The sequence below is a fragment of the Poecilia formosa genome, unplaced genomic scaffold (genome assembly GCF_000485575.1).
Source record: "Poecilia formosa unplaced genomic scaffold, Poecilia_formosa-5.1.2 Scaffold258, whole genome shotgun sequence".
NCBI classification, from domain to species: Eukaryota; Metazoa; Chordata; class Actinopteri; order Cyprinodontiformes; family Poeciliidae; genus Poecilia; species Poecilia formosa.
This window is the reverse complement of record NW_006800197.1, coordinates 111,965-129,604: the sequence shown is the minus strand read 5'-3', so window position 1 is coordinate 129,604 and position 17,640 is coordinate 111,965. Positions and strand designations below refer to the sequence as shown.

Below are 17,640 nucleotides of genomic sequence, written 5' to 3'. Positions count from 1 at the left end.
TGTGTGTGTGTGTGTGTGTGTGTGTGTGTGTGTGTGTGTGTGTGTGCGCGTGTGCGTTTGTGTTTGTGTGTGTGTGTAGAGAGAGAGATTAGTGAGAGATGTCCATTTTTAAATGAACTTTTGGTTGCTGTCATCCCAACACTCAGTACTTTGAGTTCTTCTTCTTGCTCCACTCTGCTAAAAATGTTCAGCCTTTGGTTTATATTAAGCAACTCCATCGCATTTCAACATGGATGCAGCAGCAGGGTTACATTAGAGTAGATCTTTTGTACCGATTCACAAATTTGATTGTGTCACTTGGATGCAACGTGAATTCAAGCTAAAGCCAAAGACATGAAGTTTGTTTCAAGTTATCGGCTTCTCCAGCCATCTTTAACTAACAAATAATGTTTTTTTTATCTTCTCTTTCCACAATCTCAACTTGTCATGTTACTTTTTTCTGCAGCAGTAAAAAATGGGTTAATTTGACCTTCCGTTTCTCTAAAATCCAAATAATATTTAAATGCTACAAGTGCAAATGAATTTCTAAATAAATCTGTAGATCCCTTAACATTTTAATTTAATTCTCATAAACCTTTTTTTGGTTCTTAAACAACACTGTAAAAACTGTGTGGTTTTATGTTGTTGTTGTTTTTTTTTTTTGCATTGCCTTTTTTGGAGATGGTGGATGTGGCTCAGAGGACATCTGAGCACGGACCGGTGCAGTGACTTAACTAAACAACTACAGTTTTATTTACTGTTCCAAAATGAGCCCAGAAAGCAGATGACTGGAGAGCATTATCCAGAGCACAATTCCATGCACAAATTTACCGTCTTCATTATTTATTCCAGAGTCGTTCACAAACGCGAGCCTGAGCTGGAAGAAATAAATACACACAGAACACATGCATACACTAAACAGACGAGCTCATACAAACATCGCATGGATAAAGATAATTATAGCACAGAGTGTAGATTCTGCATGTGTCCAAAACAGGAACAAACACATCTGTCTTCACAATCTCTGTGGTCTCCAAGGCAACCGTGTTCAATCAAATCCAAGTCATCCTAAATAAATGGGACCTGTTGCGTGTTGAGAGTATAGAGGTGAAAATGCTTCAACTGTATATCAGACCAAGACTCATTTATCAACTATTTACACAAAGAGTGTATCAAAAATTAGCTAAATCCAGTTTAAACTCTACAAAACTATCATGACAAACATTTAAAGGGACAGTGCTATGTAAAATTGACTTTTGTTACTTTACATCATGTTATAATGCTATTCCCTCATCAAAAACATATCTGGAGTGTTGCCTTGATTCTTTCATGAATGTTTGAGAAATACTTTAATCTCCCACAGCAACCATTCAGCTGTACAAAACTCATTGATGTACCTAGCACCGCCTTGAATTTCCAAGCTGAGCTTCAACATCACATAGCAGAGCTCCAACATGACTCTCCCACTGAGATCCTTCAGACTAGCCAGCAGCAATTTGCAAACACCTTGTGGAACTGCACATCTGCTGAGCTCATTATACAAGCTCCCTCTCAGTGAGGCGCTGGTAAAAACATTGCTTGGATGGATGGATGGATGGATGGATGGATGGATGGATGGATGGATGGATGGATGGATGGATGGATGGATGGATGGATGGATGGATTATATCATTTAAATATTTCACATGGAATAAATATCAGCCAGCCTTATTTCTTCCTGATTAATTTCCTCCTTACTTCTGTTCCACGTTGTTCTGTCCTTGTTTCTCTTTCAACCTGCTGTATAATTTAATCTGAGATCAGGACAGAACACATTTCACTAATCTAAGTGGGGAAGTGCAAAAACACATCGTGTGACCCCATAACACTTTTAGCTTCCATTACACATCTATACACACAGATATGTATGCATTCATATTTTCACCCTGTTTATCATGAGGTGATGTTCATTTCATATCTCCAAGATATATGAGAGTTCTTTGGGTGTAAAAGGAAATCCCTTCGTACTGGGAGTGCATTGATATCATTGTTCCCTCTGGAAACCGTCGAACAAACAAATATATTTGTTCCCCTTGAAGTCAGCGGAAGCACTCGGCTTTCGGACTCTCATCTCCAGGGAATGTTGACCTGGAAGTTCAGAGGCTGTTTGGCCTTTCGTTAAACATTAACCTGAAGAATGGATACGCTGGCTGGCCAGAATGAAGGTCAGCTGTTTGAGCTGGCTGTTAAAGTCTTTATTCTATTGGTGTGAACACAAAGACAGGAAAAAAACAGGAAAACAACAAAAAACAAACAAGCTGTTATTCTTACATTTAAAAAAAATTTGATGTCATTATTAACTTTGGCAATATTTATTTATGAGTAAATGTGAATAAACCATTTTGATGTAGAGGTGGAAAAAAAACACCACCAAAAAGATGAACAGTTTAGTCACATTGATCTTTGCTTCATCAGAAATTGTTCCACAGAGAAGAGCATTTGTGAAAAATTCTGAAAACTGACAGGACAACCTGATGTGGAGAGCAGGAAACCAGAAGAAAGGACTGGTTACTGGTTACTGGTTACCAGTTACCAGTTTCATTTGGAGTCAGAACTTGAATCTCGGCAGAATAACAAACCCAATTTTTCTGTTTCACATCTCAAAGCCTATAAGATCTGCTGGTTGCTCAGTGACTAAGCTAGCTGTGACTAGCACAACAAGCTAATAATGTATTCATTGCATGTTGTTCTTTTCATTGTGGCAATACACTATTTACTGATTATATGAAGGAGATGATTTACAAAGGATTATCAGAACTGAACACATACTTTTTATCATTTATCACAATTTTATATCCAACGCAACCATGTTGGATTTTGGACTTGGGATTCCAACTTCCAGGAGAGCTTTTTGTTTATTTTCCCAACTTCAAACTTGGAATCCTCCAAGTAAAAACTGAACAGATGTTTAGGTGTCTGATACCATCTGGGGATCTCCCTGTGAGGGTTCCTTGAACACATCCCACTCAGAGGAGTTCTGAAGTCCAGCTCTCCCACGACCCCTGAACAAGGTAAACATAAGGCTTCTTTAACACAAGATATTTTTTTTTACCTTTTACAAGTTACTGATTATCTAAAATATTCAACATTGATGGAATGTTCTTATCTCCCACAGCTGAGAGCTGTTTTCCTCAAACAATGACCTTTTTTCTTTTTTTACATATTTGTGCACCAAATCATTAGTTCTAAACATCTGTTGAAAAAAACCTAGAGTAGATCACGAGACAGAGACTAGGTAACAGCAGCAGATGATCACTCACATCCCTCTTTGTTTTAAGGTGAGATAAGATAAGGCTCAGCTCAAGTTATCGTCTTCAGCTCTGCTCCTCTGCTGTAGTCCTAATGCTTCTCCTGGCCTGAGGTGTAACAGTCACCTGTGACCATAACAGTCAAATTAATGGTCCTTTATGTGAAACTCACAATCTGCTCCAGTGGCTATGTGTGAGTGCATGAATTTTCATATAACATTGTATGCAAAATGTGTCACTTATCGCAGCACATGAACTCAAAGTCAGAAACTTCTTCCTGAGCTCCTGGGAGCAGACAAACAGAGAGCAGTGTATTTGGTATTCATGGCTGCATGTTTATCTTGAAACAAGTGCCATCACTAATAGGGTTTGTCTAAAATGTCTCCCACTTAGGCGTTTTTAAAATCAGCTCACCACTCACTAGTTCATAAAAAAATGCACAAAATGTCTAGAATAAGCAGCCATGTAGAGATATTCCTTATTTGGAGTGTGAGTTATCTGTGAGTGTGCGAGTGGGAAACAGAGGACGAGTCTCTGTTATTAGCAAGTCAAATGTTTGCGTTAGAAAGTCAGAAAGGAAGACGAAGAACATTGCTCTCATCAGAAGCTTGTGGTTTGCTCTGAGCCTCAGTTAAGTCTCAAAATGAAAGCACTTGTTTAAGACGCAGCCTAAAACTTGCCCTGTGTAGTTAAAGCTGACATGACGGGTTTCTCATCAAGCGCCAGCAGCCATTTTTAGTGTGAGAACGTGTCATGGCTGCCGGTTGCATATAAATTGTCTTTCGGTCTAACCATGTCAGTGGCATTGAAGCCAAGTGGAATAACTATCTCTGCTGAGCCTCATGTCAACACTGTCCTCCCTCCCACCCTGCCCCACCCACAGACCAGCTACACCGTGTCCTCTGTCCCAGTCGTCCACTGTGTTTTAATCCCCGGGGATTGTGGTGGGTTATTGTCACTCCTCTGACTGCCTCCGATGCTCAGCATCTGTTGGCCACGCCATGTTTCTGCTCTCTCCCATGGCCTACTTTTTCCTTTTGTGTCTCGGCAGCTTTTCCATGCCCCGGTGTCTAAACAAAGAGAGAGGTGTGGTTTACATCCTAGGATGCAGGATGCCGAGCCTGCTGCATCAACAAATGAGATGTAAAGTGCAGGTTGTGTATTAGACAAAACATTTTGTGCTGCCTGAAGGGAAAATTGACTCCAATGACTCTGGACCAAGCTAATAAGCCAGTCCCTTGTTCTACGCTTTGCTTCATAGGGAGCGTCTGGAACCTCAGCTGTTGAGAAGCGTGGAATCGCATTTGGCTTGATTGTGAAGGAAGCCATGCCATGGAGTTTACCACAAATTGCGCCCAGTGTAAACAAATCATCGCCCACAGCGACAAGAGAAGTACCGAACCGAATGACATATTTTGCCATCAATAAAATGTCTTAAACATTACTTTACTTTACTTAAACGTTACTTGCTCAATATTTGGATGCATGACCAACATGGATTCGTTCACTTCCTCTGCTGCCATTGCCAGAAAATTGACATCATCATTCGCAACTCCTCCTTCCCGGCTGAAATTCATCCTGTGAAATTGAGGTCAATGGAATAAATCCCAGATGGAGGTCTGCAGGGAGATGAGAATTGAGTGAAATTGCATAAGAGGGCAAAGACCATGCTACTCTGGAGCATCAGTGAAGGTTTTATTTGAGAGACGATCATGACACTTATTCCTTGTTATTAAAGCATTTCCTATTATAACAAGTTTGCTAAAGCTGCAGATGCTCCAACATTTTATTTTCTTTCAGAATTCCAGCGTAAAGCTCCTAAGATGGCTCTGGGTCACTTCGCCCTGTTTATAAATGTGGGACAAATTAGTTTAATCCCTTCCAACTCCTACAATTTCTTCTGACTGTGGTTCTGAATACAAACATGATGATTTTCATGAAATATGACAGATTATGACTCCTGATTAAATTACTCTTAGCACTTTCCTACTGGTAGATGATATTTATCAGCATGACATAACTACATTTCATTACTTTTCAGGCGAATTAAAAATATGTATTTTTAACTGTAAGTTTGAAAATAGATGACTCCTTGTACATTTCCAAAAATTCAAGAGCATAAAGAGTTCCACTGTTTGTTTTTTTTAATTAATTTTGGCCCATAATTCCTTGCAATTTCTCAGTAAACAAAAGACTAACCCAGTCTGTGAAGTGGATTAATGAAACATATTGTCTTGACTACATAGCCATACTTTATTATTATCTTATGTTGATAATTTTTCATCTTCACAAACAAAAGCATGTTGTTCTGATGTCAGCCCTACCTTTAGAAAACCTTTTCATGTCCATGTGATTTATCAGCTATAGAAAATGTTTTCCCTTTTGACCAACTCACACAAAGTTGGTTGATGAAAACATAATAGAGCTACAAGTCCATTCAGACAGAGAATGAAAAGTTGAATGTGTGGTGAATAAAATCACTGATTGTATTTCTTTGAAGCAAACATAATAATAGCCAAGACTTAGGAGTTATTTGTTTTGAGCGTTTGATGTTTTATGGTGGAATGATTTTATGGAAATCATTCCACCATGAAAATATTTGTGTTCGAAAATATATTAGACCACAAAAAAAGTACATTGTAAAAACACATAGATGTAACTGTACATAGTTTGAATTTAAATCATGCAAATAACTGTATTTGTAACATTCAACCTCAGTTAAATTCTAATCACGTTTACGACTTTTTTGATAACAAATCCTGATCCCATTAATTTGAAGAAGTGTTTTAGATCAATTACTATTCTACCGTGAGGAATTATAGGAAGCATAATCTGTTTATATTTGTTGGATTATTTTATAACGTGTCCCTGTCTGACAAGAGTGGCACTCTGAGTTGTCTGATATTCTGTGATACTAATACTTGCTTAAATTGCTATAAAAATGCTATACATCAAATTTGACTCAAAAGAAACTTGACTTTGTAATTCAACTCCTTGAAATTGGGCCTCTGTCTCTTTAAGAAATTCCTGCTTTTTCCAAAAATCAATATTCAATATTTCAACAGTAAAAACAGTTTTTAAAACATTTTAAAAGAGCTTGGCTTTAAATAGCATTTTTGTGCAACGAAATGGACCTTAGAAAATGTGTGTTTTAACATAACTGGAGGTCTGTTGTCTGCTGCACAGTAGCGACTCTCATCACCGAACTGCGGCTCTGCGCTGGCTGTGGCTGCTCGGCTCCCCGCCGCGCTGCTTTCCCTGCGGGGCGGGGTGGCGCTCAGTCCGGCGCACTTTGCCGCTCTCAGCGCACCGTCTGTCCGCCTCTACCTCGACACGACATGGGTGTAGAGAAGGAAAAGCTGAACACCAGCATAATTATGGACGAGGACGAGTTCAACCGATCCATAGAGCCCATTCTGATGAAGAAGGGGAAGGTGTATTCGGAGGCACCGGTTCGGGATCCAAACGAGATCAACACGCATCTGAAGGTAAAGTCTGCGCGCGCGCGCGGGGAGAGGGGCTCTACTCTTTAAAAGTGAAAACGTCCGAGGCTCGACGTTTCACTTTGAATTATCACTCATATTATTACTTCACTGTGAGCGTTTTGTTGCTATTGTCGTCATTGTGAGGCTGTTTCATCAGTTCCATAAATACCTGGAAGTCGCTGCCTGCGCGTGCATCCATCATCTCTTAACTATTTCCGGCCTGCAGATCTTTGTTGCTCATTTTTCAAGGCTAATCGCTTTGCGCTTTGGCTTTTGTCAGAAAAACCAAAGTGTATGCGGGACTCCACTAAAGTAATTCAGGTTTATACAAAATTGCATTATTATTATTATTATTATTATAAACATTATATTTTACACAGAAAGATGTCTGTTTACTGTACAATATTTGCAGTCAGTATTGGTCCAGCCTGTGAGCCTTTTTAGGAATGAAGGAAATCCAGTCAAATCCACTGATAAACCATCTATGGAAGTGTGGGCAGGTGCCAAGTGGAATTCAGCATCTCTGTAAAATCTGATGGAACAGGAACACATGATGTTCTCTAACATTTCCTAGCAGATGGCTGCTACTTTGAACCTTTTTCTTTCCATTAAACTTTCCATTTAACATCAAAACAGAAAAGTCAACTTCTTTTTCAATTACTTGAATGCATTACACCGTTTTTAGAAGGAGAATCAATAGATAACCATTAAGTCAGTGATGTTCTACGTGATTTACATACATTTTTTGTGGCTCTTATTAAATATTCTAGTATTCAGTAAAACCTAATTTTGAACTTTAATTAGCTATGATGAGCAATAATTATCATAATTAACAGAGGTTAACTTTATTTAATTCAAATTCAGTTCAATTCAAAAATACTTTATTAATTCCACATTTAGTGAAAGAATATATTTGCCTCTGGTCACTTATCCTTGCAGGGTCCATTGCTGGTGCATGTCTTTGGAGGTCGTTGCGCAGTGTAAAGTCTCCATTTCTGAAAGAATACTGAAATAATTTCCTAGAATAAATAGATTTTTTCCCGTTATTGGTTTTGCTTTTTCATTGATTCTTTCCAGTTTCTTCCCACAGTACAAAACCGTCACTGTGAGGTTGACTGGTCTCTGTAAATTGTTTGTTTGTCCTGTCTACCTTTATGTTACCGTGTGTTGGACTGCCCAGGGTGTAACATACACTACATGTGGTGATCACTCAGTAGCTGTGTTTTCATTAACAAATTGAAATCACAAAAATTAATTTGACTAATGGAATCACGTACATTCTGAAAAAAGAAAACTAATTTATATTCCATTTTAAATTATTTGACACACCAACAATATTTAGACATGTATAGTAATGTATGTTGGAGGCCCAGCTGGTGTTTTTAGTGCTCTAAACAGGTGTTTAGTTTGCTTATGACTTGGGCCGGGTCTGACCGTCGTGTCTCAACAGGTGGGTTTCGAGGACGTGATCGGTGAGCCGAGCTCCGCCCACAGCTTTGACAGGGTTTGGATTGGGAGCCACGCCACCTTCGAGCTGGTGAAGTTCTTCTTCTACCGCCTGCTGACCACCCTGCTGGCCGTTCCCATGGCCTTCACACTGGGGCTAGTCTTTGGAGTGCTCAGCTGTGTCCACATCTGGTGAGGACATGTCCCCCCGTCCTCAGGCTCCGCTCCTTCTCCAGGTCTCACATCAGAGACAGAAAACAAAGATTAAAACCCCAACAACATCTTGGTGTCTCCACCCTAAAGACGTAAAGCTGCAATACATTTATTGGGTTTTATATTATACATTATTCTAGACACAGTGCATCACTGTTTATTTGTCTAATTATGTATTAGTTATGTAATGTGTGATATGTCATAAGCAGTACGTTGGGCCAGCTGCTCCCAGGTTCATAACCCATCAACTTCACGCATGAAGACTTAATGGAAAATGATTTTAAATACACATATAAGCGCTGCCTGGAAACTTTAGAGGAATGTTGAGCTCCACTGGTAGCTAAAAAAAATAAAAATAAAGTCCTGTTTGCTCCAGCAGACAGACGGGGTTTCAGCAGCAATTAAAGTCCCTTTTCAGACCAGAGTGGAACTTTCTTTATTTGCTCGTGGAGCAGAGCAGAGAAACTTCAGCACGACCTCTCAGCAAGATGTCAGAGGAATTCATCAGAGAGACGTAGAGATGCTGCTCAGTTCATCTGGAAGATCACACAGACGATGAGCTCATGCTAACAGAGCCGAGGTCAGATTAAATAATCCAAACTGAGTTTTAGGAAAGTTTCCATCTAGATCCAGGGAAGATGCTTTAGAAAAGCTGATATGATTTTGTTTTAGTCTGATTTATTTTGACTGAACTTGTGATGTGAAATCTGGATATTACTATTGAATGTATGATAACCACCAACAGGGCTTAGTCCAGAGTCAACCTTATGATTTATAATTTTTGAGTCTTTTAATGAATCCTGTTGGCAGCTTCCAGACGATCTCTCACAGAGAAAACATAGTTTAAAACATGGTGGAAATTTAACTTCTACATTTTAGATTACAGAGATTGAAAGGATAACTTAGGGAAATCCCTGCATGGTAATATGTAATTTTATGGGTTTCTTTTTTTAAATAGCTTACTTTTGACTCAACTTTTAGGGATGGAGAGACCAGGCTGTTAAACGCTAATGAATTATAAACCAATCATTATTTTTTTTATTTTTTTTAGATATAAAATCATAGCTGATCAGCTTCCAGGTTGTTCTTCTCCAGCACTTCTACGACAGAATATGAAAGCCAGATGAAGAGATATTTTTTAAAATTACGACTTAAACATTATGACTTAAATAAATCAGAACATTACTACAATAAAGCTGTGATGCTACTAGAATAAAAACAAAATATTACCAGAAAAAAGTTTCAAAATTACTTGAAAAAAGTTGTGTTAATAACAACTTTCTTGTATTATCGTGACTTTATTGTCGACCAACTTTATTCTTCAAATGCTTTGAGTTTCTTCTTATATTATGCCAACTTTTCTTCTTCTACTGTTATGACTTTTATGCTGTATGACTTTATTCCCATATCAGTGAGAACTTTTCCTCATTTTATTTCGATTTCATTCTTTTTGCCTGTGCAGGCTGGTGATGCCAGTGGTCCAGAGCTTCATGATGCTCCTGCCTTCAGCGCAGAAGATTTGGAGGAGTCTGGTAGACATTTTCGTAGTGCCGCTGTTCCAGAGCCTGGGGAAATGTTTGTCCTCCATTCAGATTGAAACCACAGAGAACTGAAGCAGACAGCTCTCCGTCCACCGTGACGACGAGAGAAGGGAGTCGTTGGGAAATGTTAAAAAGGGGCGAGGGACACGTGAGCTCTTAAAACGTTCAGTATAAGATACAGAAGGAGGTGTGCAAAATAAAAGACAATCATCGGGGAAAAGAAGTTTAGAGTATGACCAGAAAACCTCATCTTGCTTTAGCCGATGGTTCCGTAGCGTTTACTTAATTGTTCTGTTTGTTGTTTCCTCTGAAGTGGCTTTGGGTGAAGTATTGATGACTAGCTAGTAAAGGTATATTTCATGTTTTAATGAAGAGTGTCTCAAAAAGTTGCTATAATCATGTGACTTTGTCAGTGGCCTCAGACAGGAAGCTGCGTGCTTTAGGCTTTAGGATGGCGCTAAATTTGAGTCTTATTTTGAAGTGAGAAAGGAAGTTGTTTCGGAGTTGTTTCTTTGGTTGTGTTGTTGGATTGACTGTTAAAGACTGCTTGTTGGACTAACAACATTTTGTTGCAATTGCAGTAGAAAAAAAAAGTTTCCACCATCTTTGAATTGCGTGGCAGCCTTTGATGTTTGTAAAGTTAACCTTCAGCCATTTGCATCAAATTTGGAGCTTTCAGAGCTGAAGGGCTATTTCTGAGTTTCTTTGTGAGTCCAGACTGCATTTGGTCAAATATTTACTCTGACAGTAAACAGGTGGACAAGCTAAATGCTAGCTGCTACTTATGCTAAAGTTAGCTTTTTTACCGAGCCTCAGCTGTGTCATCTCTAGTTCAGATCTAAAATACTCAGAAAAATCAAAACAAAACCTAATTCAACACTAAGCAGATTTATTTTTACAATACCAGGTTAAAGCACAAAAATACTATTTTTATGATCTTTTTGGTGAGATGTAGTTGTCAAATTTGGACCGAGATGTTTTACTCTTATTGGAAATAATTTAAAAATTCTCTTACTTATTCTTACATTCATAAGAACCCGAGTCTTATCAATTGGACTTAGAGTTACACTCCCGGTAGTTGATCAAGTTTTCTTTGGATTCAGCCGACAGCTAATCTTTTCTTGCTAATGCTCAGGTGAATTTTAATGAAGCATTTAAGAAAAAAAATCACCCTGACTGCTGTAGTCATCTGACAATATTAAGAAATGAATTACAATTATGTGAGATTCTCCGGGACCAGATGACAGTCTTACCTGCTAACTGTAGATGACATTGACTGTTTTGGAATGCTTCTGAAAACTCAATATTCTAAAAATATATTGACTGAGGTTCAGACAGGTCAGATGTATCTTGAGTAATCAGAAACACATAGACAGTTTGTGTTTTTTATGAGTAATAATCATTCATGTTTGATATGACATGAACTTTTTGAGCACCACCGAATGCTGTTGTGTTTGAAATTGTGACCAAAAATCATTCTTGTCATTCCATTTCTGTTCAGACTAACTTCCTGATATGTTAGTAGATGTAATTTTTCTGCTCTATAGAAATATATAAGTTGTATATATTGCAAAATATTCAACTATAAGCTAGATGTAGTGAGCTGACAGAGAGAATACATTATATTGCAGAAGTTTATCCAACTATTCAAAGCTAAAATGCAGCATTTGCACATTTGCAGGCATTTACTATCATATCTACTGTGTTGAATTTAGATGACATTGACCATAATGCTGGGCATCTATTTTATTATTTAAAAATGCCAGAAGATGCTGGAGCTCCTCTGAGAACAACAGGAGCTCATGCTGTATTTCTGATCGACACACGTCTTCAGAAGTGAACCTCCGTGAGATTCAGGCGTTTTCTGTCTGTGACTGTTTGCTGTGAGGCAGAGACTCTGGCTCAGGCCAAACAAACTGCAGCTGCATGAAAGGCATCCAGGAATGATTTCATTTGTTTTAGTGTTTGCAACCGTTTGGGGAAATTGAAGTTGTAAAAATGCTCCTTCTGTTTTTGCTGTTGATGGTCTGAAAAGAACTAGTGACACAATAACAGAACTGGAAGACTTTAATCTCAAATTTCTGAGAAAAAAGCTCATATTGCCTCAGGCACTTTCCTCAACAAAAGTCAGAATTCTGAGATCAAAGTCAGAATTAATTTTTTGTTCTTCCAGTGGCCCTCTTCCATAGGAAAACCATCACATCCGAGTGCAAAAACTTTTTATTGAAAAGCGAGAGGGTTTTTTTTTTCTTTTTGAAATTGATGTGTTTCCATTTTCCAAATTTATTTTCGTATTTTCAATTTTATGGGTGATGAAAATGCAGTTATTGATATTCCTCTGAATTAATACAAAACTTTGCTTTGACATTCTTTTTACAACACGTCAAAATACAGTTTGAAATTTTGAAGTTTGAGTCAAGAGAAAGCTAAAAACAACTAAATAGCTCAACGTTGCTAACGTGTTTCTACATGGATGAACTCCAGCTGATCTCTACAGTCTATTAGAACAAATCTGGACTGCAGATCATTTAGAAAAGGTGACAGAGATTCCCTCTGTTTGCCAAAGTATCAGTGATATAAAAATCGGATTAAATACAACACAGCAGTTCAGACTGAGGACACTTTGAATACTGTCTGGTTTGTAAACGATTCAGTACCACATATGAAGGAGGCTCAGATGTCATTTTTGGGGTCTCTTTGGGATCAGAACTGGTCATATAAATTTCCAGATAAGGTTCTATCTGGGCAGACAGGTGAAGGTTTATTTTTTTTCTTTTCCACAGCCACATTACAGAGCAGCTATGCACGTAGATATGAAAATAACAAATCCAACTCAGTTCTCAGATTATTTGTTTGCTTTCTGACTTGATTTACTCTTATGATGGGAACTGAAGGACACCATGTGTAAGTTATCTAAAATAAAGATTTGGTTTCCCCTTGAGGAAACAGTTCTGTGTGTGGTTTGTTGTTATTTGGTTGCAGGAGATGAGCCTGGTTGAGTTATGCGCATCGGTGCCAGAAAGTTCTCATAAATCACCGTCGCTCATATTGCCTCAGACACTTTCCTCTACAAATTTGAACTGTGTGTTAATGAAACATCACCTGAGGCTCCACTGTCAGACCTGCAGGTCTGCGCAGCGTTTGTAGCTCAATTTGGGTTGCTATGGGAACCTGTTGTCAGCTGAAGGAGTTTTTGATAAACAGCACTCCTGGTATAAAAAAAATGTCTGCCGTTACGCTCCTTGTTATGCTATTTAATCCAGATCAGATCAAAGTTAGCGCTGTAACAAATACAGTAGTGTAAAGTACGCTGTGTGCCGTCTGCAGACCGATGGCTCACATCAGGTCAGAGCTGCATACCAACATTAACTGTGACCATCTTCAGTTTTGGAAATGAAAATCGGGTGAAGCACAGCTGAGAGAGAAACCTGCTCACCCTGCAGCTTTTATTTTACTCCTCTGGAGCTGAAAAAACCTCCAAAAGGCTCAGCTTTTATTTTAAAAATTCCTTTGCTCTCTTTAGGATTATTTAAGGAAGTTCAAAAGGTGCTTAATGTATTTAGTGATTTCCAGTACAGCTCTGGAAAAAATGAAGAGACCACTGCAAGATTATCAGTTTCTCTGATTTTACTTTTTCTAGGTTTGTGTTTGAGTAAAATGAACATTGTTGTTTAATTCTGAAATTCCAAGAAAAACTTTAGTATTTATTTGCAGAAAATGAGAAATTGTCAAAATAATGAAAAAATGCAGAGCTTTCAGACCTCAAATAATCCAAAGAAAACAAGTTCATATTCATTTAGAAACAACAATACTAATGTTTTAACTCAGGAAGAATTCAGAAATCAGGAGGTTTTCAATGAGGTTCAGTGCAGTGAAAAAAAATAAATCCTGCTCCTTTTGGAAAGGAGGTGCATACGTACTGTGAGCACTTAGTGCCTAAAGCTAAAATACGATCAATAAGATAACCAATAACATAATCACTATGATGTCATCAGTTTGTGTTCCAACAGGATTTCAACATTTTGTGGTTTCATGAATATTCATAACCACTATGATGTTTCATATATGTATTTATGATCCTGTAAGCTGTGGCTATAACCACTGAACAGCATTAAACTCTCACTGGCCACTTTATTAGGTACACCTCTTCAATTGCTCAACAGGTTAACCAAACACAAGGCTTGATTTATGCAGCCAACTAGATGAGGAGGAGAAAACATAATTTCCTGTCAGACGCCACGGCAACTGTCTGTAACACACCTGTTGCACTCATTACTCTGTCACTGACAGTTTCTGGTTTCTTCTTGCAAATCAAATCATTTGCATATCCATATTTGGTTTGCATGTGAATATAATCAGACTCCAGTCAGATCGTCCACTCTTCAAATACCTGCTACTGTCATTCAGGAGATTCTTGCAGACGTTCCAGCAGCTCCGTGTTGCTTGCATCATATTTGAAGTTGACTATAATTTAAAGTTGTCAAGACTACTTGTGAAAACTCTCCTCGTTGGTCTGACACCCCCCCTTCCTGTCTGTTCCTGGATTGTGTTTTGTTTTTGTTTTTTTTCTCCGGTTTGATTGTTCAGGATTCCTCAAAGTTTTTTGTCTACTGCAGCAACATAACTAAATGTTTCTGACCTTTGCTTGAGGTCAGTGAGAACACACTGACCACACACACTGTAAAACACAATAAGTGGATTTCATTAATATTCAAGATTCATGCAAACTCGTTGCCTCAAAAAGAAAAAAATCAAGTTTTCAAAACTTAAAAATGTTAATATGTGCAAACTGTATATCTTACGTTTATTCTGCTTAGATGATTTTGAGTAAGCTATAATGACACATTAGAACACACAACTATACTGTAAAACCTCATAATTTCTGCTTACTTGAAAAAAAATATATGCAAACATGTTGTCTCAAAATTTTTAGCTTAAGATAATGTCTGTAACTTCAGTGAACCTAATAAATGGAGCATGTTGTAATGTCTTAAACACCCAAAGCCTAACTACTGGCATAAAAATAAAACTGCATCCCTCAAACATTTCCTGCTTTTTATTTGTTTTCAAACTTTGACAGAAAACGTAGAAAGCAGTTTTCAGTAAAACAAATAAAGTTATATGTCAAGCTGCATCCTAATTCAGAGTGAGGTGGTCATGAAAGTGAACATATAACTGACTGTTGGTGAAGCTCCATGAATGCAAATCTAAATACTAATAAACATCTAATAAAAGCTTCACTGCTTATGAAATTCTTCATGAACTGGCTTTAGAGTCTACCTTTTCACCTTAAACATCTTAAAACTATATTTTGTGACAAATAAAAAAGCTGTTTTATTACTTGCTGTTGGTGGTGGCACAATGCATTATGGGATATGTTTTTGGCCAATCAAATATTTCACTTTTCTGCATTAGTTTAACATAAATAGATGAACTTATCAAGCATTTTTTTTATCCAAAGGTTCACACCATTTGTTTAAGATCAGTACAAACAACAAGTTGATGAGAATTAAGTTGTGTTGACTTGAAACCTTTCATTAAACACAACATTTTGTTTTACAGTGCAGATCTCAAAGCCATGAAGGATCCTCTAATCTAAGAGCTTTGTTATCTCACAGCTTCTGACCCTAATCCAGAAGCTCTCAGCTGTTTCATAGCCGGTTTTGTTGCTGCTCTGAGTGACATTTATGCGTTCTGTCAGAAACTAAAACTGCTGCCACTGAAACTTCCCACAGATTATCAGCTCTAAACTCTCTGGTGCTGCGGGGGACAGACGCCTGGGGACAATTCACACACGCTGCACTTCATAATGTTTTTGAACCTCAGCATGCAGAGTTCACCTGCAACACAGTCAACACCTGACACCAAGCAAGCAGCTGAATTCCTCAGAGTAAGGTAGAGTATCTTTATGGGAAATAACCTTGTTTGGAAGTTATTTTTGATCTGTTCTGAGCCACACCCACCGAAGAGGGAATAGAATGTAGGTGGAAATGTTTCTCTGTGTGCTGCCAAAAGGGGCAAAAGCACAAAAGAAACAGAGGAATAAATCAGAAATTAACTGGAATTTTCTTTTTATGCTGCGCTCAGTAGTAAAATCAGATGCTAAAAGAAATGCCAATTAGTGCAATGACTGGTTACACTTTTAAAAATCCACATTAACACAGTGATGTAATAAAGTAACATCATATCGGTGTGCATGATGTTACTGTAGCTGTTTCTGGACACAGAAATCTTGAAATGTTTGAATTTGAGGCGAGTTGCCATCTCTCTACTGCTTTCACATGCATGTCACATGAATGGAATCCCTTTATTAATCAACAGACTTTTATATTATTTTGTTTAATGCTTTTCAGACATAAGTGTTTCAGCTCTTCAGAGGAAAGATTTCTGTTTATCTAGATTTTAGAGGGTTCTTCCAGTAGTGCATCTGTGAGGTCACACACTGTTGCTGGACGAGAAGGTCAGGCTTTCAGCCTCGGCTCTAATTCATCCCAATGTGAGAGGAAGACTTTGTGTAGGCCAGTCAGGGATTTCTACACTAAAAAATAAAAAAAAAATGTCCATGTCTCCATGGTTATTTGTGTGTTCACTAGTAAACAGTCACGATGGGTAAGACTGCAATCAATGAATTGCACAATCAATTGAAATAAACTCAATAATTTCCATTGTGATGAATAACATCTTCTGGAAAACAATCTGTTTTATATTGTGTATAATTTTTGTTTCCGTTTTCTTTTTGTGTTATTATTATTATTATTATTATTATTATTATTATTATTATTATTATTGTTGTTGTTGTTGTTGTTGTTGTTGTTGTTGTTTTTGTTTTTGGTTGTTTTATTTTGAATATTAAAAATATCTTCCAGTTCCACTGTAACATGTCCATCAAAACCTTTTTATTCTACTATCAATATATTTCTTAAAAATCATCTTAAACAATATCATCAAGTTACAATAGTTTTTTTTTGTCTTTGAAGTTACATGTATTGGATGGAATATCCATTTACTCAGATAAGAGTAGCAAGAGTTCACAATAATAATGTCACTCAAGTGAAAGTACAAAAGTATAATACATTGAAAATACATTTTTTAAAAAGTTGCTCAAATAAACACAACTAAGTAAAATATAGCTGGTTTCTACATACTGGTCAATCTTTTAGCAAAATAATTCATGAATTCCTCCTTTCATTTCATATCTAATGTGCAGAAGAAGATGCACCTTTGGAGCAGCCGAGCTGTCAGTCACTGCAGCTTCAGCATCAGGATGCTGTTCATCCTGACTGCTTCCACAAACACGCTGTAGAGTTTTCAGTCAGTACTGTCTGTCTTATGTACATTTTGAGTTGATTTCACCAACAATAAAACACTGAAAACATTCCTTTCAGGCCTTTCAACAATTATTCAGTGTTCTGACTCACATAAACCAGCCAAACAGTTTTCTGAAGGATCTGAAAACATTCACCATGTTTCACACAGACTATCAGCAGTATGTCTTCTGGTTGGAGCCAGCTGCTGGGATACTGGAAGGTGCTGATAAGAATGTGACCGGACCAGAGCAGCATTCTGTCGGTCTGTGAACAGCAGCAGAGCCGTTCAGGGGACAGACATGTAAATATATCCACTGGAAGACACAATGCTGCTAAGCTACATGGCGTCACTTTCCTAATATTTTATGTATATGTGTATATA

At 37.8% G+C, this 17,640-nt stretch overlaps 1 protein-coding gene across 1 annotated transcript; it reads left to right on the top strand.

The window, feature by feature from the left end:
* Nucleotides 1-6,540: 6,540 nt before the first annotated feature.
* cav2 (caveolin 2) lies at nt 6,541-11,205 on the top strand. The gene is made up of 3 exons (XM_007570306.2): nt 6,541-6,754; nt 8,202-8,389; nt 9,873-11,205. Exons 1-3 carry the CDS (start codon nt 6,605-6,607, stop codon nt 10,021-10,023), a joined length of 489 nt encoding a protein of 162 aa, XP_007570368.1. The 5' UTR covers nt 6,541-6,604; the 3' UTR covers nt 10,024-11,205.
* Nucleotides 11,206-17,640: the final 6,435 nt, after the last annotated feature.

Excerpts from the sequence above, each read along its gene's own strand:
- cav2 (XM_007570306.2), top strand. The coding sequence starts at position 6,605 with ATGGGTGTAGAGAAGGAAAAGCTGAACACCAGCATAATTATGGACGAG. Across the intron at positions 6,755-8,201 it reads AGATCAACACGCATCTGAAG|GTGGGTTTCGAGGACGTGAT; the intron begins GTAAAGTCTGCG and ends GTGTCTCAACAG. Across the intron at positions 8,390-9,872 it reads CTCAGCTGTGTCCACATCTG|GCTGGTGATGCCAGTGGTCC; the intron begins GTGAGGACATGT and ends TTGCCTGTGCAG.